This window comes from Mus caroli, unplaced genomic scaffold, assembly GCF_978045245.1.
Source record: "Mus caroli unplaced genomic scaffold, Mus_caroli_1 scaffold_2, whole genome shotgun sequence".
NCBI classification, from domain to species: Eukaryota; Metazoa; Chordata; class Mammalia; order Rodentia; family Muridae; genus Mus; species Mus caroli.
In genome coordinates this window covers 540468-568236 of record NW_028227257.1, presented here as the reverse complement: position 1 = coordinate 568236, position 27769 = coordinate 540468, and the positions used below count along the sequence as shown (strand labels likewise).

The 27769-nt window shown below is 47.3% G+C and overlaps 3 protein-coding genes across 5 annotated transcripts in view; 2 read left to right on the top strand and 1 right to left on the bottom strand.

Moving 5' to 3' along the window:
* Rtel1 (regulator of telomere elongation helicase 1) overlaps positions 1-4302 on the top strand; it is a 36818-nt gene extending 32516 nt beyond the window's left edge. Inside the window, exons 28-36 of one of the 2 annotated variants that reach the window (XM_021179587.3) lie at positions 433-528; positions 1639-1837; positions 2015-2104; positions 2669-2785; positions 3010-3234; positions 3333-3494; positions 3610-3765; positions 3844-3944; positions 4044-4302. In XM_021179587.3, the coding sequence (XP_021035246.2) occupies positions 433-528; positions 1639-1837; positions 2015-2104; positions 2669-2785; positions 3010-3234; positions 3333-3494; positions 3610-3765; positions 3844-3944; positions 4044-4124 (1227 nt within the window). In that variant the 3' untranslated portion in view covers positions 4125-4302. Of the gene's footprint in view, positions 1-432; positions 529-1638; positions 1838-2014; positions 2105-2668; positions 2786-3009; positions 3235-3332; positions 3495-3609 lie in introns of both variants that reach the window. The other variant, XM_085831460.1, reaches the window with a different exon arrangement.
* A 2771-nt stretch (positions 4303-7073) lies between these two features.
* On the bottom strand, positions 7074-13022 carry Arfrp1 (ARF related protein 1). 2 transcript variants are annotated; one of them, XM_021185437.3, is made up of 7 exons: positions 12172-12289; positions 11877-11964; positions 11580-11662; positions 9190-9271; positions 8800-8870; positions 7397-7497; positions 7074-7325 (listed from the first exon to the last, which is right to left on the bottom strand). In XM_021185437.3, the coding sequence occupies exons 1-7, from the start codon at positions 12262-12264 to the stop codon at positions 7238-7240; spliced, it is 606 nt and encodes a 201-aa protein (XP_021041096.1). In that variant the 5' UTR covers positions 12265-12289; the 3' UTR covers positions 7074-7237. The 2 variants fall into 2 exon arrangements, with proteins under 2 accessions (XP_021041096.1, XP_085687609.1); XM_085831483.1 differs by lacking the exon at positions 7074-7325 and adding an exon at positions 12780-13022 and having other exon boundaries at positions 7393-7497; positions 12172-12278.
* Positions 12957-27729, top strand: Zgpat (zinc finger CCCH-type and G-patch domain containing). Its single transcript, XM_085831472.1, has 7 exons — positions 12957-13037; positions 13190-13806; positions 25313-25446; positions 25681-25836; positions 26500-26619; positions 26704-27109; positions 27305-27729. Exons 2-7 carry the CDS (start codon positions 13217-13219, stop codon positions 27441-27443), a joined length of 1545 nt encoding a protein of 514 aa, XP_085687598.1. The 5' UTR covers positions 12957-13037; positions 13190-13216; the 3' UTR covers positions 27444-27729.
* Positions 27730-27769: the final 40 nt, after the last annotated feature.

Below are 27769 nucleotides of genomic sequence, written 5' to 3'. Positions count from 1 at the left end.
GGGTCAGTCTGGCACTCTACTCAAAATTTAGCATTTCTACCCCTGGTATGCCCAAAGCTGGCCTTTCTCCCAGCCTGTGCTGTATGAGTGGTGTCTTGAGTTCCTTCTCCTCAGATGCCCTTTGCCCAAAAGCCTTTAAGTTCCTAGATCTGTCTTTGAGCTCCTTCCCTCCATCCCTGCTCTGACAACCAGTTACCATAAATGTGTCCTTCATGTGGCTTTCTCACTGCTACTTGTAAACAAGGTCAAGGGGCATGATATACAAAGTCCAGAACATCAGTGTTGCCATCAGAGTCAGGGTCTGACCCTTCCCTTCATCCATTTCAAGTCTCTATTCAGGATACAGGCAAGGATCCTGGGAACTCAAAAGGATATCACAGGCGCTTTGGAAATTCTGGGTTTGGGTTGAGACCATAGCTGTGTTTCCCTCAGGCACTGGGCTCCTCCACCCCATCTCTCCGGTGCGAGAAGAGGCTGTCTACTGAGCAAAAAGGAGGAAGGAAGAAAGTCAGGCTGGTCAACCATCCAGTAAGTTAGTGTCCCTTGCAGCTAAGATAGCTGCTTGTGGGCATATGTGGGAATCTTACCTCTAACCAAACAAGGGTGTGGCTAGAGTTAAGCAGCTCTGATGTTGATAACCTGGGGCCTCCAGTTCACCATTCTTTCTCTAAGAAGACAATCCCACCTCCCCCTTTTTTAGTTTTGAGACAGGGTCATAAAAAGGCCGGCATTGAACTTAGTATGTAATCAAGAATGACTTTGAACTCTTGATCCCCTGCCTTTACTTCCCAACTGCTGGGATTACAGGCATGTGCCACCATACTCTCTCTGCTCAGAAAACCTTTTCTGCTGGAATCTGTCTTGACACTTAGGATCGTTTGGTTTGGGATTGATAACTGGTTGTGGTTCCCTCTACCATAATGAGCAGAGTGGCCTGCTGCTGGCTCTTTCTGAGTGTGGACACTGACTTATCCATATGAGGAGGAACAGTGTGTTCTCAGTCTCAGATGAAACGTTTAGTTACATTCTAAGCAATTAACCCCTATGTGCTGGAAAGCCCCAAGTGTGGTGGCTTTTGTCCTTGTCCTGTTTGTAAGAAGATTCAGACAGTGCTCAGGAGGGCTGTTGCATCTGGAAGTACACTAGATGTGGAGGCCTGAGCCTGATGATGGCTAGAAATGGTACGGATAGGAGCTGCCTAAGTCAAGCTGCCTTGGGCCCAGGGATTCCCAGAGAAAAGGCCTAGTTGGTAGGCCATGGTCCACAGAGTCTGGCCCATTAGTCACAGTATATGGCTCAGACAACTACTTCCCACAGGTTTCTATAATTCTCTATAGATCTGAGATGTACAGAAATGGGGTGCAGCCTGTTGAGAAGTGTCCTCTGCTGTGGGGCCATATAGGTTCCCTATAGGTTTCTGACTGCTTTTGGTATGATCTCAGACAGGCCTGAGCGCCACCATATTACCAGACCTCGACCTTGTTTCTCTAGCAGCCCTCTACTTTTTGCCGTGGTAGATGGGTTCACAGGCAGCCTGAATGGCAAGTCATTGTGCCCTTGAATCCAAAACCCTGTACTACCTCCAAGGAAGGAGGTAAGGGCTGGCTCTGATAGGACTCTTGATCATATTTCTTCCAGGAGGAACCAATGGCTGGCACACAGGCAGGCAGAGCCAAGATGTTCATGGTGGCTGTGAAGCAAGCACTGAGCCAAGCTAACTTTGACACCTTTACCCAGGCCCTGCAGCACTATAAGAGTTCTGATGACTTTGAAGCCCTAGTGGCCTCTCTCACCTGCCTCTTTGCTGAAGACCCCAAGAAACACACCCTGCTTAAAGGTGCCCTGGTTTTCAAAATTCTGCTATAGGCTTAACACTACAGCAGTGGAGGTGGGGCTGCTTATAGGGCCCAGGGTTGACTCTGATTCCCAGAGACAAGGCCTAGTAGGTAGGCCATGGTCCACAGAGTCTGGCCCATCAGTCACAGTATATGGCTCAGACAACTACTTCCCACAGGTTTCTACCAGTTTGTTCGACCCCACCACAAGCAGCAGTTTGAGGACATCTGCTTCCAGCTAACAGGCCAACGATGTGGCTACCAGCCAGGTAACAGCCTTCCTTTTGGAGAGTAAGCACAGTCAACTGTGGACTTTACCAGTGAGCAAGGTCCCAGGCTAGACGCTTAATCTCAGACTTGAAGGGCAGTTTACACCCGAAATGGGCTTAGGCATCCCTGGCCTCTTGCTTAGCTACTTTAACCAATATTCTTCCAGATTCTGTCTGCAAAGGGTAGCACTTTTTGTTGAACTTTTAGGCATCCAAGAGACCTCCCCTAGGGAATTCATGCTAGAGTCTTGGCTCCTGTCCTACTTCTCTCCTGCCTGAACAGCTGAGCTGGCCCCTCTACTACTGCTGCAGTGCTTTATGGAGGGCAGGTGTGGGAGAGGGGATTTATTTATCCACAGAGCAGTACTTGTTCCAGTGCTTGATGCATGCAGGCATGGCAGAGGGAAAACTTACCTTTGGGCTCAGTAATCATTGAGGTATAGGTATGTATGCCCCTGAGCAGGACTCATTGGGCCCTCTAAGACAGTCAGGTGGGTCTGATGTCAGGGTCCCCTTTCCTGTGTGAGGATTATAAGGCCTAATCTGAGGAGCATGTCTCTTCAGGAAAGAGAGAGCTGGAGTCTAAACTGACCTTGTCTGAAGGTGTAGACAGGCAGCTGGATCCTGGAGAGCACCTGAACCAGGGGCAGCCTCACCTGTCTGCCCATCCAACCTCCAAAGGTACCTTGGCTCCTAAAAACCCCTAGTGGACTTAAAAATCCTTGAAGAGGCAGGCTGGACTGATTGGTTCTTAAATCTATTTGTCCTGAGCAGCTAGCAGACTCTACAGGGATTCCTGGAAAGAAGTGGTGGTGGGGAACTCCCCAAGCCATTTGACACCCCCTACACACCTCCCACCCTTCCAGCTCTCTGAGCCCAAAGGGAGTATCATTTCTCCAAACCAGGAGACACCAGCCATTGTCCAAAAGTGGGATGTGCAGTAGAAAAACCTGGCCAGCCTGCTGTGAGTGACTACCTATCTGATGTCCACAAGGCTCTGGGATCTGCAAGCTGCAACCAGCTTACGGCAGCTCTGAGGGCATACAAACAGGATGATGACCTGGACAAGGTGGTGGCTGTGGTGGCAGCACTGACCACTGCAAAACCTGAACACTTGCCCTTGCTACAGAGTATGTAATCCTTGGGTGTAGGGCATAGGTTCTGGGAAGGGTGGTGAAGGCGGTCTGTGAGGAGTATGTGCAGAGCTTGAGCAGAAGTTTCCCCACAGGATTTGGCATGTTTGTGCGTCGGCATCATAAGCCTCAGTTCCTACAGACTTGTGCAGACCTAATGGGCCTGCCTACCACAGTCAAAGACTTGGAGCTCGCAGGTCCCAGGGATGAGAGCCCAACTGTGCCTCCTGAGCTTACCCACGAGGACCTGAAACCAGGTGAGGGCCCACTGGAAGACTCCTACCCTTGCCCTGTTTGTTACCCTGAGTCCACTGCACCGGGGGCTAACAGAAAGGAAGCCCATAAGTTTCTCGCACTCATTGCTATCTTTAGGGCCCTCGATGTCCAAGAAACCTGAGAAGACCCAGAGTAAGATCTCATCCTTCTTTAGACAGAGGCCAGACGAGAGTGTGAGGTCTGATGATACCACCCCAAAGCCCATGCAACTTCCTCCTAGACTACCCCATGAGCTTATGAAGCCTCACTGGAGTAAGCAATAGGGGCTACAGTGAATGTTGGTTATGGTAGGGCACTGGACAGTGTGCTCACTTAGACCTCCTGCAACAGAATTTGTATGCCCGGCCTGTGCAACTGAGGATACAGTGCTTTTCCAGTGCCCCTCCTGTGACTTCTACCGCTGTTGGGCCTGTTGGAAACTTCAACTCCAGGTTGGGGTCTAACCCTCTCCAGCCCATCAGGCATCTCTCCAGGTGGTGGGGGCTAAGGGAGCAGTGCCTAGCTTCAGTGCCTAGCAGGTATCTCCACAGGCCTCTAGACTGTGTCCAGCTTGTGGTGCTGTTAACAGGAAGCAGAGCATTACACAGGTCATCTGGCCGAAGCCCCAGTGAAGACAGATGGAGCCCTTTGCTTGCCCTGATGTGGCTAAACCCACTGCAGGTCTCATGTTTGGCTGTCCAATGAGATCTGATTCTACTTGTGAAGTTCTGAAACCTCAAATAGCCTATATTGGCATTGCACATGTACCACTGAAGGTGTAGGCTGTTCAATAAAACTAAGTTATCAGGATGGTGTCTGTGTTGTGGTCTTAAAGTGTGTCATGGCATTGTCAAGTGTGGCACATGGTCAATCCCTGCTAAAACAGGATCTCCTGAAGTTCCAGGGCAGCCAAAGCTATAGAAAGACACCTTTTTTAAAAATATGGGAGGATAAAGGCCTGGTAAGATCTTCTCCAGACTTGCAGCATTCTCCATACCAGTTAGCTTTAAGCCAATAAGGAGCTTCCCTCCATCCTTCCCCTGTATTGCCCCTTTCATCAGCTAGACACCATTGTGTCCCCACCACACCAACTATGCACAATTCTGTAGCTTAACCCTCTAGAACACAGCTCCTACTGCAGCTTCAACTCATCCACAGGGGGCATGAACAAACCACACCATCCACCTGCCACCTAGGCTACTTAACACACGTAGGCTTCTAACTAGAATGTATGCTTTGCTCACCTTGTGCTTGCATGTGGTGAGACTACAGGAGCTTGGGATTGTAGGGGGATCTCAAGTATTCCCTCTTTCACCCACTTTATCAAGCCCTTAACAGCTGGAATACTCAGTGGGGACAGTGCCACCCTCACTATGATTGCTCGGCCCTCACCTGGGCTTGGCTTTTAACATGTCCAGGCCCTCCTCTGAGAACTAACCAACCAACAGGTTTGTAGCTTGAGGACAAGGTCAAGGCCCTGGATAGGCAACTCCCATACGCTAGCCTAAGGCGATGTTGCTTTTTGATGCTGAAAAGCAGGCAACCCAGTTTCTGAGAGGCCCTCTTTACCTTTTATAATGAAGGGGCTCAGGAGCTGTTCTTTGAATAGGGGCCATGTCCCTTGTTTCCATGGGCATTCTGTTCTTGCTTTTCCATGTCTAATGTTTCGGGACTTCTCTCTCCTTAGTTCTCTAAACTGACCAATCCCTGTCATCCTCAGTAGGAACTGAGGAGTAGGAACATACCATCACAGACTTTACACACATAACACCCCAGGATATTTCCTTTGAAGGGCTGTGCTGGCTGCAGCAGGCACCAGGAGAACAGTGACACAGTAAGCCCTGTAGCCTTATAGTTGTAGCTTTGACAGGAGTCCTCCAACTTTAGTGAAGTTCAGGACCAGGCACCATTGCCACAATTGTTTCAGTTGCTGATGAAGGGTAGGCTGCCCCAGCTATAGAGGTGCTTGTGTACAGATTTCCTTGTGACTGGCTAACTCTTTACTGCACACAGGACTTTATCCTATACTTGTAGTCAATGTCACCCCAACTTTAGACTTCTTCATATTTACTTTTTATAAAGCTAATCATTTCAGCAAAACAATTACTCTCAAGTTGTGGGAAGCTTCATCCCACTATGCTTCCAAGCTAGCAAGCTCCACACCAGGATGACCACCATCCATAGGAAGGACTATCTGTTCGCTGTCCACCATAAGGTGTCCCAAGGGTCACCCCATGGAACCCTTATTTTCCAGTGTTGACAAAACTGAGTAAAGATGGCCAGAAAGACACCAGTGATATCTTGTACCCTCTGCTAGAGGACATCCCCTTAGTTTGACCATTTTATAAGCAACCTACTCTTAATTCCCAGGAGGGTCCTCTAGGAATGATTCAACCAAGCTCCTAGCCTATGTGCAGGACAGTTCCTTGAATCAGTATCTATCCCCTCCTGGTTTTAACTTCTCCATTGCCCCTCCCAGGCCCCCATGGGGAGGTTGACCTGACTTGGACAAGGAGCCACTAGATTTTTCTTAAACCGGTGGCTTAGCCACAGCTCCAAACCTCCCTGAAGAGAACCCTCAGAAGGTACTCCAGAAGAGCTGGCTATAACTGTCAGCCCAGACAATAGGGGACCATCATCTAACTGATTGAAGGGATGGTTAGACAGGCAGCCTTTATTTTAAACATTGTCCTGACCACATGATGAAAATTTTAACCCAGTAGGTCTAGTGGGCATGGCCAGTCCCAGCATAGCTGCTGCCTCCCCAGGAACTTGCACCTTACATGGAACATACACCTCACACACATCTGGAGATGCAAACCCAGTAAGTACTTCACTGACCTGGACCCTGTTGGGACACAGCCCACCTTACTAAAAACATGTGATACACACCTGCACTAGCTAGAACAACACTTGACATAGTGAAATCTGTGTCCTCGGGATACCACACAACCTGTGTATGGGTGTACTGAAACACACACCAGTAAGATCAGCTCTCTCCTTAGGAGATAAAAGCAGACCGAGAATGAGTTAATAAAGGAACTTAGGCTTCCCAGGCAGGTCTACTGAACCCTGTTCTGAGAGTGTATCAGAACCTAGTAGAAAACTCGGTGTGATGCCCCACACCTATAATTCCCACAGATATAGGGAAGGAGGCAGAGAGTTAGATTAACTGGGGCTACAGAGAAATCTTGTCTCTCCCACACATATATCCAACTCCACACAAAACAACTAGGGGCCATGCTGGTCTCTCAGATGTGGGTTCTTTCTCCAAGTGAGATAATCCTTGGCTATTCCCACCTTCTCCATGGGCAAGCTGGACAAAACAGCTAGGTGTCACAGGAACAACTCCCCCCCCCCCCCCCGCCCCATTTCAAGTAGGATGACCTCAAATTCCACTTTGAACCAGGCTAACAGGCCTAGGCATGGCCTCATGCCTCCCTGTCCTCACAAGGTGGGAGGGTTCCAGACCCTGACATGTCTGTCAGGCAGGGCTCTAAATCTCTGTCAGGGGATGGAGGTGTAGGGCATGTAGATCTGGATCGTTGGCGTGCCCCATGTTTGTCTCTGAATACCTACACTTTTCCAGACACAGAGAAAAGTTTGTCTTAGAGAAAACATAAAGCAAATAAAAGAATGAACAGACAAAGTCAGCTCAACCCCCAGTGTCAGTAGGATAGAAGCCAGCAGAGAATACTCTTCCAACACTAGGAGACGAATAGTCCAAGACTGAGGTTGGAGGTGCTTATGTGATGTCCCTCTGCCGTGGTGGCCGGTGAACATTTCGCACGACACACTTCACCATCCATTCGATGCCCTCTCGAACTCCTTTGCTGTGGAGACAGTATGTGTGAGACAGGGCTAATCTTGGCCCTGAAGACCGCAGAGTAAGATCTCAACTCACCCTGTGAGGGCAGAGCAGGCCTGGGTCAGACAATCTCGCCGGCCAATCTTACAGGTACAGTCACTGAATGCAGTCTTGATGTCAGGAATGGAGAGGCAAGTCTGGCAGGGAAAGTGAGACTCTGAAGAACATTCCCACCTCTAGCTCCATATAGCTGTTTATTCACTTGGGCTTTCTGGAAGGCCATAGTCAATCACTCTAAACATTCTGTAGGGGTGAGTCTACTCAGGGCTCCTGGATCTTCATCCTCATAGAAACCAGTGGTCAACACACATGGTCAACAAGTCTACTGCTGATGGCTTTGGAAGTCCACACATAGCCCAAGAAAACCTTCCTCACCACCTCCAAGACTAATCCCCAGAACATCTACCAGCAGGACACTGGGAACTAAGTCAGGAGCTCAAATGCCAAGTGAGGCAGGGTCCATGGCCCTAGGGGTGAGAAGCCTCGGTAGTATTCAATGGTTCCTCTGTCCCCTTGTTCATTTAAGAGAATACCCCTGTGTTCCTCAGCCAAGTACCAGAGACTTACCTAAGTCCTCACGCGAATGAGTGGAGGACAGGTCATGTCAGATGAGAATGGGTAAATACATGGGGCCTATGGAAAGTAAAGCTTCCTTGGCCCTCCAGATACTGTTGGCCATCACGTCCTCTACAGCTCTTACTATACAGAGCCTCTTTAGTAAGACGGTAGGGACTTTGTATAGCCAGAAGTCCAAAGGGAAGTAGCATATCTAAGAGTTTGTCCACTGTCTTCACTTTTCCACCCCCACTTTAAAAACTGAAGATTTGCTTTTTTTTATTATGTATATGTATCTGGAGGGTATGGACAAATGAGCACAGGTACCTACTAAAGCCAAAAGTGTCAGAAACCAAGAAGCTGGAGTCCCAGATGGCTGTGAGCCACCTGACGTGGGTACTGGGACTCAAACTTGGGTCTTCTGGAAGGGCAGTTTAAGTTCTTAATCACCTAGACATCTCTGAGGCACTCCCACACCTGAGTCTTTCTCTAGGCTCCATACTCTCAGAACCTCTGGGGGCATCCGCAGACACAGCCCCTGGCCCTCCCTTTGGAAGACAGGTGACACCAGCACTCTGGGTCCTACATCTAATAGGAACATGCTGCTTCTAATAGTGACAGCTCTTTGTGACACACAGAGAGAAACTGAGGGTCCTACATCTAATAGGAACATGCTGCTTCTAATAGTGACAGCTCTTTGTGACACACAGAGAGAAACTGAAGTTGGCAAGGTAGAGATCCTAAGAGTGTGGAAGAAGGGTGCCAAGAAAGGCAGAGAGGAGATTGGGATGGATGGACACCAAGTTTTGGAAATCTGAAGAGGCATACATGTCACTTTGCTTGCAATGTCGATAGAGGCTCTATAGCAGCTTTGTGGGGCTCACCTCCACATCCTGCTTGTTGGCCAACACCAGGATGGGAACACCGTCCAGTGCTTCACTCGAAACCACCTTCTCTGAGGAAAGCAGGAGAGGTGGTGCCTTGCACCCAGTGTCCTATTCATGACTGCAGGCTCTGCCCAGGCTCAAGGTATATACAAACAGATCCCTTCCACCCTTCCCCTTATATACTAGACAGCCCAAGCAACATGACCGAGGCTTTCTTGGCACTGGCATCCAGGTGTTAGCCCAGCCTCCCTCAACGAAAGTTCCAGACATGTGGGAGGATCCAGATTATACTGATACCACCCCTTAGTACATCCCTCCCCACACAATTCCCTAGATGTAGGTCTTCCCAATCATCTCTCCTTCCCAGAGTGGCCATGCTACACTCACCAAATGCCTCTTTTGATTCTGACAGCCTTTCTTCATCAGTGGAATCAATTACATAGATGACACCATGGCACTCTGCATAGTACTAGAAGGAAGAGGATAAAGCTGGGGCGAGAGGTACTCATAGCTGGATAGTGAGACCGTGTGTCACAACTAGCAGAAGAGGCCCTGAAGAGGAAGAGACAGGCAGCGAGTGGTGGGAATCTTTGCCATCCTAGGGCCACAAATGGGCACAACCCAGTGGGAAGAGTTGCTAAAAAGTTTTCTGAGACTGATTAGTAGTAAAGATACCAAAGCACCTTTGAGGACAACTTGCTGACTCTAGCAGGGTGATCAACTACCTTCTGCTTAGAGGCTCCTCCTGAGAACCCACCTGTTGCCCTGGCTAAGATGATGTTAAGAAAAGAGTAGGAGACAAGCCTAGAGGCTGAGAAGCCAAAAGAGGCTCAGGGCTGAGGTCTGCACTGTCTATGACGCTACCCTGCCTGAACACAACTGAAAGTGCTCAACTCAGGCTTCTGCAGGGTGGATATAGCCAGTCCTGGGCTTTCAACAAGGGACAGCATTGTTAACACAGGACAGATAGGACAAAGTAAGCACAGGAGATGGAGATCCACACAACAATGGAGACACTGTGCCTATAATAGCATACACTTGGGACAAATAGCATACACTTGCCACTTTACCTCAGGACCAATCTGGTTCCCTGATCCGGTCTCAGTGAGAAGTCAACACTGACTGGTAAAATAACATGCTACAGACAGGGTAGGATGAAACCACTGAGTGGACAAGGAGTACTTCATTCCAGTCAGTGAAACCCCTTCCCCACCTACATTTCCCATGGAGTCCTGGAGGCCAGTTCCAGGTTCCTTTTGCAGGGCTTTGCAGCCAGACCCATACAGGACAGCTCCAGGTTTGCAACGGGCCTGGCACAGAAGCTGCCAGCTCTGGGGCAGGGCAGTAGGTTAGCCTATTGCTAGAGGCATGAGAACTGGCAGGTCCTACTGTATTTATGAGGGATTTATGATAATAGAGGATGATATGAGGTCTCATCCCAGTGAAGTCAGTGAGTCAGCAGGCAGTACTAGCAGCTTCAAAGGTTCTAAGAAATGTCTTATGTGACTTAGGAACCAAGTAGCTAGATCCACTCGTCACATCTGCCAGGCTTGGTATACAAGATATACTGCTACAAGATATACTGCTTGGTCAGAAAAGTACATACCAAAATCCTAAGGCAGATATAAGTAGCACACATGGGGACTTAGTTTCTATCTCAAGGTTCACCAGAGCACCCACTGTGGAGAGCAACTTGCCTATCAGTGGTACCATTCTAGACAGAGAACAGTGGCCAGAGTGAGAGAACTTATCAGTATAGGTTCCATTCACCAAGGCCAATGAAGCCACTGCTAAGTGTTTCACTTGATAGGACATCACTGTAACTAAAGCACCTGCATTAAAGCACTGGACTGGGCCAAGTGACCATACCAACTACAGAACAAAGGACTGCTGAAGGAAAGTCAAGGCTTGCTCTGCTCAGTGCTGGACTTAGTGCCTAATAGGCTGGGTGGAGGAGACGCCAGTGGAGGAATGTATACAGAGGGAAGTTTCAGGTGTCGAAAACCAATGCCTAAAGAAGAAGGTGCTGTCTGCCTCTGAGAACACCCTCCTTGGAAGGGTAAAAGGCCATCTAAAAGAACAAGCTAGAATGAAGCAGACAGACTCAGAGAACACAGGTTTTGGGCCCTCCCTGTCTATGAACTCTGCCATTTTTATCCACCTGTTAGAGGATAGGCTATATCCTCACTGAGTTCCTCAGCAAGCACTTTGCATAGACTACCCTAAGAACAATGCTTCTTTCTTTGGGATTGAAGAAAAGATTGGGTACTCCCTGGGGGAATTCCCTTGATGTCACTTTCGTGGTGACTCTAGCCCTGGTTTTTATCAGAGTGAGACAGAAAGCAACTTGGGAACCTGGGATAGGATCCAAGAGAAAACCTTTAGACAGGGCCAAGTGTATGATAAGCAGGTAAAAGTGGTTGCTACACAAGCCTGATAATCCAAGTTTGATCCTTGGAACCCACATAAAGGTGAGAAAATAGTCTACAAATTTGCACCCCCCCCCCAATAAAAATAACTTAAACCCGGCAGTGATGGCACACGCCTTTAATCCCAGGAGGCAGAGGCAGGAAGATTTCTGAGTTCAAGGCCAGCCTGATCTACAGAGTGAGTTCCAGGACAGCCAGGGCTACACAGAGAAACCCTGTCTCGAAAAACCAGAAAAACTTAAAAAAAAAAAAATTAGAAAATCTTAGGAGTAAATGTGGAACTCTCACAGAAAAGACTATGAGGGGCCATCTAGAGAAAAACAGGATCAAACAGGTAGTGTGTCTTACCTTGTCCCACAAAGACTGCAGCTCTTCTTGCCCACCTAAGTCCCAAAACATGAGTCGAGCCTTTCCCACGTCCACAGTGCCAACTGGAGAGAGGACAGAAGGAGCTAGCTCCTGACCTTTACACACAAGGTTCCAGCTCTCCCCAGGATGGGACAAACCATTCTGGTACCAATCCCAGGGAACTTGAACACAGAATAGAAAAACAGGGTTCTGACCACTGGTCAGCTGGGTTGTGGACCTTACAGCATCCATCTCTAAGGGACCTCCTAAGATTATATCCCTAAGGTGCCCCCTTACTGTTTAGACCCACGGTAGTGGTGATTTTGGATAGACTCATCCCCTTGTAGTTCTTGTTAAAGCGTGTTTTTGACTGTTCCAGGAAGGTCTGAGGAAAAAAAAGAGAGGGGGTTAGATAGCAGCAGCTAGAGTAGTTTTCCTGTGTCCTTCCCACCTATCCCTTCACACCCATGCACCCATGCACGCCCCTGCCTGTGGCTCGCTTTTCAGGAGGCTGGTGACTACTAACCTGTAGCCTTGGGGCGGGGGTTAGATAAGGCAGGGAATGGGAACTGGTGAGAGAGCAGGGACCTACCGTCTTCCCAGCATTGTCCAGGCCCAGGATCAGGATGCAGTATTCATCCTTCTGGAACATGTACTTGTACAACCCCGAAAGCAGCGTGTACATCCTGTTCTGGCACCCTGAGAGATGTCAACGTGTGTACCGGGGGCATCGCCTCCTGCCCTGCCCGCTTCATCAGCGGCCCGCCTCTCCTGCTAGTTTTTAGACTTGAAGCCTCGCGGATCCTGACTCTTCGCCCCCACCCCTTTCTGTTAAAATCCCTGACCCTGATTCCCCTGATGCCATCGCTGACCACGTGCTAGACCTGGGCCACTCCCACTTAATGTCATCTTTCATAATACACCATCAATTCGGAGTCCTGAAAAGCCGTGGCGGCCTGATCTGCTCCGCCTTCCTAAGGCTCCTCTTTCCAAACCCTCAACTCAGAACCAGGAAACGCGGCCGGCGACTTAAGTCTAGGAAGCGACCAGAGAGGCAGAGCTTCTGAGGAGGGTCGGTTTCGGTTTCCCGCCGCCGCCAGGCCCACGGAGCCTGGGAACCAGCAGCTGAAGCCACTTCCGTCCCCCTGTTCCAGGACTTTAGAACCCCGGCCCCTCAGTCCAGCTGAGGCCCACCCGTACCTGCTCAGATCTTGGAGGAGGAGCCGCCGCCGCCGCGTTCCTAACCCAACGACCTCACGCTGACCCCTCACAGTGCCTGACGGAACTAGGAGCGAAGGACGGAGCACGGGCGGAGTCGCATCCCAGCGGCCCCCGCGCGCAGGTACTTCCGGCAGCTTCGGCTCTCCGGCGGAAGTGCCCGGCGGAGGGCGGAAGGCTAGCGCGTGAGCTTAGCTGTCGAGGCCGGAAGCCCTTCTAGGCTGCGAGCGCCGTCCGGAGGTGGGGTTGCGGGCCGCCGAGGACGGGGCGGGTGACGTGCAGGTCCCCCTCGGCGGAGCCGCAGCCCTCTTCAGGCTCCGTAGTGGTTTTGGGGGCGGCGTTGCCCTGAGTTCTTCTTACTGCTCTTCCTCCTGTTTTTGTCTGCGGTCAAGGTTCCGAAACCCGCCTGCAGGGTCGGGATGGACGAGGAAAACCTAGAGACTGCCCTGCAGACCTACCGGGCCCAGCTGCAGCAGGTAGAGCTGGCGCTCGGTGCTGGCCTAGACGCTTCTGAGCAGGCGGACCTGCGTCAGCTGCAGGGCGATCTAAAGGAGCTGATTGAGCTCACCGAGGCCAGCCTGCTGTCGGTCAGAAAGAGCAAGCTGCTGTCTACAGTGGACCAGGAGAGCCCAGCTCAAGAGGATGCTGAGTACCTGGCTTTCCAGAAGGCTATCGCGGAGGAAGTGGAAGCGCCCGGCGCCCCCTGCAATGACTCGGAGACCGCCCCTGGGAGCGAGGTGCAACCGGGATCCACCTCCTCTGCACTGGAGGAGGAGGAGGAGGAAGAGGAGGACCCAGATCTGGAGGAACTGAGCGGTGCTAAAGTGAATGCCCCCTACTACAGCGCTTGGGGCACGCTGGAGTATCACAACGCTATGGTAGTGGGCGCCGAAGAGGCGGAGGATGGTTCTGCCTGCGTCCGAGTCCTCTACCTCTACCCTACCCACAAGTCCCTGAAGCCCTGTCCGTTCTTTCTGGAGGGAAAATGCCGGTTCAAGGAGAACTGCAGGTAAAAACCCTCTGCTGCTAGCAATGAGGGGCACGCAGTCGGGACCACCGCTGTGGCCTGCCGCCACAACTAGTTTGGCACCCAGCAGAGTTGGTAACAGAGAGTCCAAACCTCAGGTGACTGACAGGCTTTTACAGAAGTGTTCTCAGTGTGTTTACTTAGATTTTTCTTGCATACATCAAGAAGTTTGAAAGAGCTTATGTTGAAAAGATAGGGCAATCCTTCATCAATATTCTTCTCCAAGGTAAAACTTTTTTTTTTCCTGTGAGATAGCAGTGTAGTAACTCTCGCTGTCCTTGAATTCTTGATCCTTCAGCAATTCTACTACATCCTGAACGTCTTCAGTTTCCAAATGCAAGGATTACAGGTAGAGGCCACCACTTCTACTGGGCTACATCTCCAGCTCGGAACCTTTTTTTCTTTTTTTCCTCTTTCTTAAAATTTATTGACTATGCCGAGGATGGAATTAGGGCCTCCGGCACACCAGGCAACCAACTACTTACTGTACACCTTAGCCCTATCCCAGCTCCTGTAGTTTGCATAGTCTTACAGAAAATTTCAAACACATAATCTCTTGCTGACTTGCCCTACCGTCCCGCCCACCCCGACCTCCGTGCTACTTGAAAGCACCTTTCACAAGTTACATTTTCTTCTCTCACCCTCAAATACTTCAGAATGTAGCTGAAATAATAATTATTAAAACTTATCTATGTCTTTTTTTTTAAACTCAGTCATCCAGAATAACCCTCTAGTACTTTGAATTTATTTATTTTGGGCCACTAAAATAAAAACAGATTTGTTCTATTGTAATGGTAGTAGTGAACTAAAATTAGTTTCACTTGGCAGGATTTTAGGCAGGGCTAGATCCTTGGAAGTCTGAGGGCAGAATCCAGAACCCATTTCATTGTCCATTTTTCTTTAAGATTATTATTATTATTTTATTTTGATTTAAAAAAAATATTTTAAAGATTTATTTATTTTGCCGGGCAGTGGTGGCACACACCTTTAATCCCAGCACTTGGGAGGCAGAGGCAGGCAGATTTCTGAGTTCGAGGACAGCCTGGTCTACAGAGTGAGTTCCAGGACAGCCAGGGCTACACAGAAAAACCCTGAGTGGAAAAAAAAAAAAAAGATTTATTTATGTATGTGAGCACACTGCTGCTCTCTTCAGACACATGAGAAGAGGGCATCAGCTCCCATTGCAGATGGTTGCGAGCCACCATGTGGTTGCTGGGAATTGAACTCAATACCTCTGGAAGAGCAGTCAGTGCACTTAACTGCTGAGCCATCCCTCCAACCCCTTATTTTGACTTATTTATTTTTTACTTTTTTAATGTTTTTCCTCTAAAGATCCATCGGTTGCTTTTGTCTCATTTTGTTTTGGTAAGGGGGTTTGATACAGGGTCTCTATGTAGTCCTGGCTGTCCTGGACTACATACAGCTATGAAAGGCCTTGGCTGGCCTTGAACTCACTACCCAAAGGCTGGGATTAAAAGTTTGCACCATGGCCTATTTTAGGCTTTTTTGAGACAGAGTTTCTCTAGTAGTCCTGGTGGCTGTCCTGGAACTTACTATATAGATCTGGCTAGCCTGAAACTTCTGCCTCCTGAGTGCTGGGATTAAAGGCATGCAGTACCATTTCTGGCTAAGATATATTTTTAGTGTGTTTGTGTGTGTGTGTGTGTGTATGTACGTGTGTGTACAGGTGCCAGAAGAGGGTATAGGATCTCCTAGAGCTGGTGTTCCAGGTGGTGGTGACCTGCCGAACATAGATCCTGGAAAACATACTCAGAACTTCTACAAGAGCAGTATCCTCTCAGCCACTGAGCCATTTCTCTAGCTCTGTGTATTTACATTTATCTTTAGATTGGGGTGGGGGTGGGGCATGTGTACAGGTAGGTGCCCAAGAAAGCTAGAAGAAGGTGTTGGATCTCCTAAAACTGGAGTTGCTCACATTAACCGCTGAGCTCTCTCTCCAGTCCCCAGAGACCACCCATATTCCCTGTTTTGTGGCATCCTCAAATCACTTTAGGCTCTTCTTTCCATGTTACATCTGTACTCTGCGCATCTTATTTCTCTACTTTTTCTTTAGGATAGGGTCTCATGTAGCTCAGGCTGGCCATGTATAGCCATTCCTATATAGCCAAGGATGACTTTGAACTCTTGATCTTCTTGACTTCACCTCCTGTTTATAACCTCTCAAGGGCCATGATTACAAGCAAGTGCACATCTTGTTGTATTTCATGGTGGACTTGACATGTCCTTGCTCTGGCTCTTTCCTTCCTATGCTAGCAGATAGGTGCGTAAGTGATTTGTATGCTCAACGGGTTTATTTTACTTATGGACAGAGTCTCTATTATGTAGCCCTGGCTATCCTGGAACTAACTAAAGATCAATTTGCCTCTGTCTCTGGAGTGCCGGGATTAAAGGAGTGCCACACCTCAATTGGCAATTTCTTTCTTACTTACTGTTTTTTGGGGTTGTTTTGTTTTGTTTGAGACTGGTTTCACTGAGTAGCCTTCCTTGGCTGTCCTGGAACTCACTCTGTAATCCAGGTTGGCCTTGAACTCACAGAGATCTGCCAGCCTCTGCCTCTCGAGTGCTGGGATTAAAAGCATGCACTACCATCACCCAGCTGGTTATCTTCAATATAATATCTTCCCAGGCAAAGTGGTACATTGCTATAGTTCTAGCACTTGGAAGGAAGGAAGGAAGGAAGGAAGAAAGAAAGAGGAAAAAAAGAAGGAAAAGAAAATCTGCAAATGCAAAGCCAGTGTAGGCCCTGTCTCCTGTACTTGATGGATTTTTGTTTTGTTCTTTTTCAAGACAGGGTTTCTTTATGTGTAGCCCTGGCTGACCTGGAGCTTGCCTCAAAACTAACAGAAATCTGCTTGCCTCTGGTCCTCACCACCCTTTGGATTTTGTTTTGTTTTTGTTTTAATTTTGTCTTTTTCAGAGATAGGGTTTTTCTCTTGATGTCCTGGAACTTGCTTTGTAGACCATGCTGGCCTCAAAATCACAGAGATCTGCCTGCCTGTCTCCCCAAGGGCAGGGATTAAAGGCATGTGCCATTGCTCCCTGCTTCGATGGATCTTATTCCCTTATAATTCTAATCCTCATTAAGCTGCAAATTCCTTCATTTTTTGACTGTGGGGTTTCTTCAATTGACTTTCTTTCCTTGATCTGAGCCAGCTGACACTGACTGCCTCATTACTGTCTAGGTCAGGTCATTTCTTGCCCAAATGTGTAGTAGCTCTGGTTTCTCTTCATATACGAGAATGTTTAAGACCCCCAGTACAGGTGCCATGTTGCTGATTATCATTAGCCAGACATTGTTTTGAGGTCTTTTGTGTAGCAGAGATAGCAAATGTTGGTGACCTGTATATTTATGTGAACATAACATGTATAATGGACATATGAAATCATACACCTATATTTTTAATGACTACAGTGTTTTTCCTCAGCCTCTCTTGGATCACATGTTTCCTTTTCCATCATAGGTGCTTTTCTTTAAGCCTTTATTTGTATGTGTATCGATGTATTGCCTGCAGGCATGTCAGTGCACCACGTGCATGCAGTGCTGGTGACAGACCGAAGAAGACGTCAGGTTCCCTGGGACTGGGGTTACAGACAGTTGTCATCTGTTATATGGGTACTGGGAATTGAACCCAGTCCTCTGAAAGAGCAACCAGTGCTCTTAACTACAGAGTCATGACTCCAGCCCCAGGATCTGGAAGCACAGGAGACAGGTTCCAAATGTGTGTGTGTGTATGTGCGTCTCTTTGTCTATATCTGCACATGTATGTCCAAGTGCCTGCAGAGGGCAGGAGAGAGCACTGGATACCCTGAAGTTGGAGTCATAGGCAGCTGTGAGCTGCCTGGTGTGGGCACTAAGAATGGAGCAGCAGCAGTGGTGCTCTTCTGCTGAGTCATGCAGGACATACAGGACACGCAGAATGAAAACACACAAATACTGGCGACTGTCAGAAAGCTTTTTATAACCCACGTTTTCCTGACAGGATTTACAGTGATGTGATATCTCCTTTGTGGGAGCTTGTGGTCTTTGTCTCAGCTGAGTAATGAGTCTTTTGTGAACACTGTTAGTCTGAATATTAGGGTTTGAGCCATTTTGTTTCTCTGAGACATGTTTTCTAGGAGGCTCCTCGGGATGAGCTTATGGGAAATATTGGAGCATTGGCTTGTTGAAAAGTTTTATTTGTATTCTTCATATATATGCGACTTTTTTGTTTGTTTGTTTGTTTTCGAGACACGGTTTCTCTGTATATCTCTTGCTGTCCTGGAACTCACTCTGTAGACCAGGTTGGCCTCAAACTCAGAGATCCGCCTGCCTCTGCTTCCCAAGCGCTGGGATTAAAGGCGTGCACCACCATTGCCTGGCTATATGCAACTTTTTAATGTAAAAAGTATGGTATGTGTTGAAGGTCAAACCCAGGGCATTGACATGCAAGGCAATTATTGTATCACTGAGCTATACTGAGCCTTTTTTAAGGTTCTTATATTTGAAGGTTTTGGATGGGCATGATGACACAGGCCTTTAATCTCTGCCCTTGGGAGGCAGAGACAGATGGATGTCTGAGTTCAAGGCCATCCTGAGTTCCAGGCTAGCCTGGGCTACTCAGTGATTCTTCCTTCCTTCCTCCCTTCCTTCCTTCCTTCCTTTCTTTTTTTCTTTTTAGATTTATTTATATTTATTTTAATTATATGAGTTCACTGTAGCTGTCTTCAGACACACCAAAAGAGGGCATTGGATCCGATTACAGATGGTTGTGAGCCACCATGTGGTTGCTAGGAACTGAACTCAGCACCTCTGGAAGAGCAATCGATGCTCTTAACACTGAGCCATTTCTCCAGCCCTGTGATACTTTCTTCTAAAAAATAAAATAAATAAATTTTAAGAAATTGAAAATCCTCTGAAGCTAGTAATCAAAGTTAGGGTGTAAGATTGCTGGCAATAGTTCTACTACTGAGCTATATCCATAGCCCTGAAGGTTGGTTTCATTGGATATAAAAATCTCTTCAGCATGTATGGCCACTGGTAGGTTACCCAACTCCAGCCAGTGGCTCCATACCCATACTCATATGGACAGAATTAATTGGACTTACTGAGTGTCTTAGAGTTTCATTGCTGTGAAGAGACACTATGACCAAGGCAACTTATAAAGTTCTCTTATAAAGAACACTTAACTGGGGCTGGCTTACAGTTTCAGAGGTTCCATACATCATGGTAGGAAGTATGGCAGTGTCCAGGCGGATATGCTGGAGACCAAGCTGAGAGTTTTAAATCTTGATCCATAGGCATCAGAAGGGGACTGGATTCCACACTGGGTGGAGCTGGAGCTTAGGAGACCTCAAAGCCCACTGTAGTGATGCTCTTCTTCCAACAAGGACACACCTTCTAACGGTGGCACTCCACATGGGCCAAACATTCAAACACATGAGTTTATGTGGGCCATACCTATTCAAACCATCACACTGAATTATTTTTTAAAAAGGAGGAGACATGGAATTGGGATGAGGTCATGATGTGGGATGGGGAGTTGGGAGAAATAGATGATGGATATTATAACCATACTTAATTATATAAATGTGTGAAATTATGGGTGTTTTGCCTGCATGTATATCTGTGTACCACCTGTGTGCCTGCTGCCCACAGAGGCTAGAAAAAGACATCAGATCCCTTGGAACTCAAGTTAAAGACAATTGTGAACTACCTTGTGGGTAGAGAAAATTGAACTCAGAGCCTCTCCAAGGACAGCTAGTACTCTTAACTACTGAGCCATCTCTCCAGCCTCTTTACTTATTTCTTTAATACTCATTATATCATTACTATCTTAAATTTCAATATAGTTTGAATTACTACCAATTTAGCATTTTATTCATTATTAATTATTATTTAATTAATTATTCCATTCTTCAATAATAGAAAAATACTCTGATCCTGTGTAGATCCATTTCTGAATATTATTACTATTAGAAGTTACCTCTTTGGGGCTGGGGATACAGCACAGTTGATACGGTGCATGCATGAAACCCTAGGTTCTATCCCTGGGGCTATGTAAACCTGATGTGGTGGCACATGCTTGTAACTTCTAAACATATGTGTATGAGTGTGTGCCTGTGCCACACCCTCAGAGTTCAGAAAGAACATCAGATGTCCTCTGTCACACTCTGACTGTTCACACCTACACTGGCTAGCAAACCCCAGAGATCTTTCTGTCTTTCTCAAACCCTTGGATCTGAAATTACAGGTGGATGCCAGCCGATTACAGACTTTGGTCCTCATGCTCATGCAACATGTGCTCTCAACCACTGGGCCATCTCTCCAGCCCTGGGATATTATTTTTTCCTGCTCCTGTCTGTCTCCTCCTCAGAATCGCCCCGTGTGCCTGTGTGGGTTTACATGATGCTTGATGGTGTACTATCAAGGGTTCTGTTTCTTTTTCTTATTTTTTTCTTTTCTCTCTAGTTTTCATATTAGCTACATACTGCTGCCCTGTCTTCAGGTTCAGTTTCTACTGTTCAGCTCCTCTGGAGAACTTTTCATTTCAGTTAATATACTTTTTAGCTCCAGTATTTATTTCTACTTAATTCATTTTTATAATCTCTCTCACTGGGATAGGAGATACTGAGATTTCAAGGCCTGTGCATGCTAGATAGAACATATGTGTACACCACTGAGCTATGGCAGCTCTATATCACAAATGATTTTTTACTGGTTTTAGAAAACCCCCTTCCCAACATACACACACGCACTTTATGTTGGGTCAAACACCACACTTGATAGACAAGTGCTTCAGCTCCCGAACTGCATTGTCACCTGTGGGCTTTAGTGATAAGTTACCTGTCCAGTTGCTGTTTCCTTATGTAAGAAGAACACCACTCTCCCTCTTGCTACTTTTAAGGTTTTCTGTCTTTGGCTTTCCTTACCAGTCTGTGTCCTATCTAGATGGGATTTTTTTTTAAATGTTTATCCCTTTGGGGCTTCAGTAAATTCAGTGCTTTGAATGAGAGTGGCTCCCATGGGCTCATATGTTTCATGCTTAGTCCCCAGTTGATAAACTGTTTAAAAAGGATTAGGTAGGGCCTTGTTGGAGGAGGTGTGTCCTTGGGGATAGGTCTTGAGGTTTCAAAAGCCAGGCCTTGTCTGTCTGTCTGTCTGTCTGCTGTATCTCTGTGTTTGTTTTCCCCCACCCCTCCCTACCCTGGCCTGCCTTCCTGCCTATAGGTCTCAGTTACCATTCTAGCGTCATGCCTGTCTGCTTTCTCCCATGATGATAGTGAACTAACCCTCTGAAACACCCCTAATAAAATGCTTTCTGCTTCTAAGTGTTTCCCCTACTATGTTCTGTACCAGTGGAACACTGGCTAAGACAGTAAGCTTCTTGGATTTGTAGACTCGTGTTTAGTTTTACCAGATATGAGTGATGTTGCTTAGTTGGTTGGTTGGTTGGTTGGTTGGTTGGTTGGTTGGTTGGTTGGTTTTTCAAGGCAGGGTTTCTCTGTGTAGCCCTGGCTAACCTTGGAACTTGTTCTGTAGACCAGGCTGGCCTCAAACTCAGATCCACCTGCCTCTGCCTCCATAGTGCAGGGATTAGTGCACTACCAGGCTCCACATGAGTGGATTTTGTTGTTTTACTTTATTTTGTTTGCTTGTTTATGTATATGAGTACATTCAAGACACACAAGAAAAGGGCATCGAATCCCAATATAGATGGTTGTGAGCCACCCTGTGGTTGCTGAGAATTGAACTCTGGACCTCTGGAAGAACAGTCAGTGCTCTCCAACCCGAATGTTGGTTTTTGTTTGTTTGTTTTAACTCCTTGTCAGATATTTTCCTTGCTCCTTTCATCTTTTAGGGGTTACACTTGTGCATTTGTTTGTGTGCTTGATGCCATACAGGGCCCTGAGACTGTATCCATAACCTTTTAATTTTAGGACAATTTTAGGTTCGCAGTAAGATTGAATGGAAGATACCAAGATTTCCCACTGTCTCTCTGCTTTCTCACACATGGCACAATACCCATCCCTGTTATCCTCCACACAAGAGTAGTTAGATTTATTGTGATCTGTGATCCAAAACTAACATAGTATCAATTTAAAAAGGCTCATTTCATAGGGCCTACCAACTTAGTGTGTAACATCTGTGGGTTGTTGGTCTGTATAGGGTCCACCTGCAGTAACAAGTGGGATAGCCTCAGTGTCCTAACACTCTGTCCCTTCATTTGTTTTCTCTTTTTAATAGGATTTGGGTAGGGGCGTTGTGACAAGTTTTCCCTGTGTACTGTTCACTGTCATGGAATCTTGCTAAATCTTTGTAAACATGGTTACTTCCTTAACAATCCTTTCTTAGAAGCCCTTGTTGGGTAAAAGGAAAAGCAGAGTTACTAGCAGAGCACACTCTCCCAAATAATCCAAATCTGACCAGGCTGGCCTCGAACTCAGAGATCCACCTGCCTCTGCCTCCCAAGTGCTGGGATTAAAGGTGTATACTACCACTCCCTGGCATCAAAATTTTAATATATTTTATTTCAAGGCATGTGTGTGTCCATGTGAGTTTATGTGTATCATGTGCATGTGGGGACCTGCAAGGTGGGCAGGAGTCTTTAGATCCTCTGCAACTTGAGCCATGAGCTGTTTATGTAGGTACAGGGAACCGAACCCAGGTCCTCTGCAGCAGCAGTTAAATGTTATAACCACTGAGCCATCTCTCCAGCCCTCTGTGTCATCTCTCCTACTCCTTAAACTAGTGATATTTTTCTTTTAGGGACTATACCTTTCAATTTTGATATAGTTTCCACTTTAAAATATTCTTAATTTCTTTAGTCATTCTTTGAGCATACTTATGTATCTGCTTTGAAGTCTGCTAAACTCAGCCTCTGACCAACTCTAGTTCCAAGGAATCCAACACCCTCTTCTGGTCTCTAAGGGTACTACATGTATGTGGTGTTGCATACAGCCAAGCAAATACATGCATATAAATTAAAAATAAATGAAACTTTAAAATGGAAAAAAAAAGTAGCTAAATCTTTGTAAACACGGTTACTTCCTTAACAATCCTTTCTTAGAAGCCCTTGTTGGGTAAAAGGAAAAGCATAGTTACTAGCAGAGCACACTCTCCCAAATAATCCAGATCTGAAATGCTCCAAAGTCTAAAATGTTTCCTAAAAAATCTTGTATGTGCAAAGTAGAGGAGGGCATTGGTTGTTCTCTGTTGCTTCTTCCTTATTCCCTCGAGACAGGCTCTCACAGATAGCCATAGTGAGACCCAACAGTCCTCACCAAAGCACTGGGGTTCCAGGCATTCAGGTTTACATCCAGCTTTTTATGTGGGCACTGGGGTTTTGAACTTGAGAGTCTTCACATTGGCTCACACAGTGAACACTCTTACCCACATAGCCAGCTTTCTAGTCCCCCAAATCCAGGACTTTTTGAGCATTAATATGATACCACCAATATATTTTGTTTAAATACAAAATTGGAAACATCTCTGACTCCAAGGAGATTTTGTTGTTGTTTATGTGTATGGGTGTTTTGCCTGCATGCATGTCTATGTACCATTTGCATGCCTGGTACCTATAAAGTCCAGAAGAGGGTGTCACATATCTAGAATTGAAATTACAGATGGCTGTGAGCCACCATGTGGTGCCAGGAATTGAACCTGAGTCCTCTGAAAGAGCAGTGGGTGTACTTAATTGCTGAGCGCTCTCTCCAGCCCCCTTTAAAAATATTTATTTAGTATGGGGACATGCAAGTGCCCCTGTGAGAGCATGGAAATCAGAGGACAACCTGTGGGATCATTTCTTTCCTTCTACCTTGTGAGTCCCAGGGATCAAACCCTTGGCTTCAGGCTTGTTGGTAAGTGCCGTTACTTGCTGAGCCTTCTCATCAACCTGCCTAAGTATTTTAGCTAGGGAACAGTCAATGTTTGTCAAATTTTAAGTCTTCTAACATTTCTAGAAATACTTCCAGGAAGGATTAAGGTGAGGGAGTGGAGTATAGACTATTTAATTAGGTTGTGTCTGTGTTCCTGCCTTCCTTTTGAATGCATCCTTTTGGTCCTCAGTTCTCAACTGAACAGGACTCTAGCTAGTCTTCACTGTGCTTTGGGAGTACAGTCTCACAGCTGTGTGTCTAAGATAGCTGGTGGAAGAAGGCGCTTCCTGACATCCTGGCCTGAGCGTGTGGTAGCAGAGGCTGTCGGTGTGAACCTGTGAGAAGTTTTGACCTTTTCTCTGTTCCTTCTTCCTCTTTCACTGCCCACTAATCACTGCTTAGGAAGAAGCCCCAGCTATCCAAGAGTGAATCCTGTCAGCTGGTCTTTGGGGTTAAAACAACTTCCTGTATGAAAAGGATGACATACAGCGGTAGTTGGTGGTTAACTTTTCATGCCTTTATTTGGCAAAGTTTATGGCTGCAGTCTTATGTGTCCCCACATTTCCTCTTGATTTATGTCAGCCTTGGTTTTGGTTTTAATTTTACAGGTGCACTGATGTAAAAGACAGCACCATTGTTATAACTAAGTTCTTCTAGCTTTTTTTTTTTTAAAAAGATTCATTTATTTATTATATGTAAGTACACTGTAGCTGTCTTCAGACACTCCAAGAAGAGGGCATCAGATTTCATTAGGGATGGTTGTGAGCCACCATGTGGTTGCTGGGATTTGAACTTGGGACCTTTGGAAGAGCAGTCGGCGCTTTTAACCACTGAGCCATCTCACCAGCCCTTCTTCTAGCTTTTGTTTTGATTTTTGAGAAAGGGACTCTGTAGCTCAAACTGGCCCAAACTCATAATCACCCTGCCTTGGCCTCCAAGTGCCCTTCCCCGGGGAAGACTCAGCATATCCTAACTGCTAACACATCTGCCTTGAATATTAGTGTCAAGAGCATCAACAGAGGTGATCACAGGCTCTCTGCCACATTGTCGTTCACCTAAAAGGCTGAGTAGAAACACAAGCCATCTTCCCAAAAAGGCCCTGTGTGTACTAAGAGAGAACTTCAGTATGTGTGTGTGTTGAGAATATGTATATATGTTTGAGTACATTATGTATTTATGTATTTAGTGTATATGCATGTGTGTCTTGTGAAAGTATATGTGAATGTGTGGGTACATTCTGTGCATTTATATGTATGTGTACATGTGTAGTTAGTGTATGTACCTATATGGTAGTTATGTGCAGGCATGTATGAGAGATTGTATATATGAATATGTAAGTGTAATTGGGCATAACTAAGTGTATGTATATGCATGAGAGAATATGAGACTACCTATATATTCACATGTGAGTAAGAGTATATGTATTTGTGCTCATGTGTATACATAAATGCATAGGCATGAAAGTATAGGTGTTTTGCTGGTGTGCCTGTCTTGACTTCTTGAATATCATTCCATTACAGGCAGTGTCCTGGCGATGGCCTTTGTGCTCTTGGTCTTACTTGCTCCTGGTGGGCCATGTCTAAGCCACTGTCTTCTGTGGTTGTATCTATAGGTTCTCCCATGGGCAGGTGGTATCTGTGGATGAGCTGCGTCCCTTTCAGGATCCAGACTTAAGCTTACTGCAGACTGGCTCTGCATGTCTGGCCAAGCACCAGGATGGCCTGTGGCACCCAGCACGGATCACTGGTGAGACTGCCAACAAGGACCTATTTGGTGGGACCCTTTTCGAAACACCCTCTTTGTTCTTCATACAGCCATTCTCCACCTCCTCTGGGTTGGGCTCTGGGACTTCATCTGGGCCCAAGAAGAGCAGGTCTGCCTTTGTCCCAAGCCCCTTCCCTTCCTGTTTCCCACTTTGCTCCTAACTGGTTGCCTAACCTGTAAAAACTGCTGACCTACAGCCTGTCTCTGTCACCCTAGATGTGGACAATGGCTATTATACCGTTAAGTTTGACTCATTGCTGCTGAAGGAGACTGTAGTGGAGGGGGACAGCATCCTGCCTCCTCTGCGCACTGAGGCTACAGAGTCATCTGACTCAGACACTGGTGATGCAGGTGACTCCAGCTATGCCAGAGGTATGGCAAAAATGAGTGCTTAGAAGCCAGAGTGGTGAGGGAATAGAGCAGGTTGGTGAAGACCTGAGGGATCCGAGCGTGTGTGCTGGCCTGGCTGGCATTTAAGAAAGAGACAAAGCAATTGCATGCAACAGTCAGAATTCCCTGAAGCAAAGTGGCACCACACTGTAGAGAGATGAGAATACTGTTGCTAGACCTACCAAGGAGTCACAGGAAGTAACTGAGTGTAAGATATAGGAAAGAGTGGGTTCTTCAGATGTCTTCCCAGATTTAGAGCTTGGATGCTTGGTGGGTAGGGCAGAAGAGATCTTGGCAAACGGAAAATGTATCCAGGTGAGATAGAGGTTTCAGGAAATGAACTAGTAGGTAACATATAGTCTTCCCGAGGGGTTGGTTAGGATAAAGATAGGAAGATGTTTCTGGGAACCTGTGAAGTGAATTGGTGGTTTCTGGGCTCTGGTCCATGGTGGCAGATAGTAAGCTAAAGCAGGGAAATTGGTTACAATACAGCCATCTCTAAAGACAGAGTTGTCAGGAGTGCACACAGCATGCTTGGGGAACTCGAGGGGACCTCAAGTCCAGGAGATCAGGCCCTACACAGGAACTAAGTTCTTGGGTAGCCTTGGCTGGAGCCCACAACTTGGAATCCTCTGTCTCCTGCAGTAGTGGAACCAAACACGGTGGACACTGGGACCTGCAGTTCCGCCTTTGCTGGCTGGGAGGTACACACACGGGGCATTGGCTCCAAACTCCTCGTCAAGATGGGCTATGAGTTTGGCAAGGGTGAGTGCCTGCTGCTCTGAGATGAGAGGGAGGCCTCAACACAGCTCAAGGTCTAGCAGGTAGCACAGCCTCTGTCTTTCTCAGGTTTGGGCCGGCATGCAGAAGGCCGGGTGGAGCCCATCCATGCTGTAGTGTTGCCTAGAGGGAAATCACTGGACCAGTGCGCAGAGATACTGCAGAAGAAGACAAAGCGAGGCCAGGCTGGGTCCAACAGGCCTCCAAAATGCCGGAGGAGTGGTAGTAGACCTGAGGGCCGCCCACCCCCCCGGAATGTGTTTGACTTTTTGAATGAAAAACTGCAAAGCCAGGTTCCTGGGACCCCAGATGCTGGGGTGGATACCCCAGAGAGAAGGAACAAAGACATGTATCATGCCAGCAAGAGCGCCAAGCAGGCTTTGAGCCTGCAGCTCTTCCAGACTGAGGAGAAGATTGAGCGGACCCAACGGGACATCCGGGGCATCCAGGAGGCCCTAACCCGGAACACTGGCCGGTATGTGTGGGATCCAGCTGAGGCAGTATGGGCTCCAGTGGCTATGCCCAGAGGATACCTGCTAAAGGTCACCTGACCTGAGTAGCAGCTGAGTCTGAAATGGTCTAGATATTAGAGGATGGGCATTGGTTATAGCAGCTGAGGGCTTGGAAGTGGGGAGCCAGGAGGCAATGCTGACCAGCAGGCTTTCCCTAGGCACAATATGACGACAGCCCATCTGCAGGAGAAGCTGGAGGGAGCCCAGCGGCAGCTGGGTCAGCTGCGTGCTCAGGAGGCCGACCTACAGAGGAAACAGCGGAAGGCAGACACTCACAGGAAGATGACAGAGTTCTAGCGGCCCTGCCTGTATTGTGGATAAAGCCCTGGGACCCAGCTCCCAATTGCCTTGGCAGAAAGACAGCTGTCACCCTGATGCCTAAACAGCACCTGGAAGAGGAACCAGCCCCTTCCTAGGATGCCCCTTATTTAGCCTTGTCAGCCTAGAGTGTGAACACTGCTGAGTAGAGATGGGACATCAGGGCTGATTTTGAACACTTATCTGCCCACCAAGCCCACCTACCAGTGTCTTGGGGTGTCTCCTTAGGACATTAAAGTGATTTCATCACAATTCTCTCAGTGGAGACTCAGCTGGCTTCAGGATTTCTGGGGACACAGGGATCT

Excerpts from the sequence above, each read along its gene's own strand:
- Arfrp1 (XM_021185437.3), bottom strand. The coding sequence starts at position 12,264 with ATGTACACGCTGCTTTCGGGGTTGTACAAGTACATGTTCCAGAAGGAT. Across the intron at positions 11,663-11,876 it reads CACTACCGTGGGTCTAAACA|TTGGCACTGTGGACGTGGGA; the intron begins GTAAGGGGGCAC and ends TCCTCTCTCCAG. Across the intron at positions 7,498-8,799 it reads CCAACAAGCAGGATGTGGAG|ACTTGCCTCTCCATTCCTGA; the intron begins GTGAGCCCCACA and ends TTTCCCTGCCAG.
- Zgpat (XM_085831472.1), top strand. The coding sequence starts at position 13,217 with ATGGACGAGGAAAACCTAGAGACTGCCCTGCAGACCTACCGGGCCCAG. Across the intron at positions 13,807-25,312 it reads CGGTTCAAGGAGAACTGCAG|GTTCTCCCATGGGCAGGTGG; the intron begins GTAAAAACCCTC and ends TTGTATCTATAG. Across the intron at positions 25,837-26,499 it reads TGACTCCAGCTATGCCAGAG|TAGTGGAACCAAACACGGTG; the intron begins GTATGGCAAAAA and ends TGTCTCCTGCAG.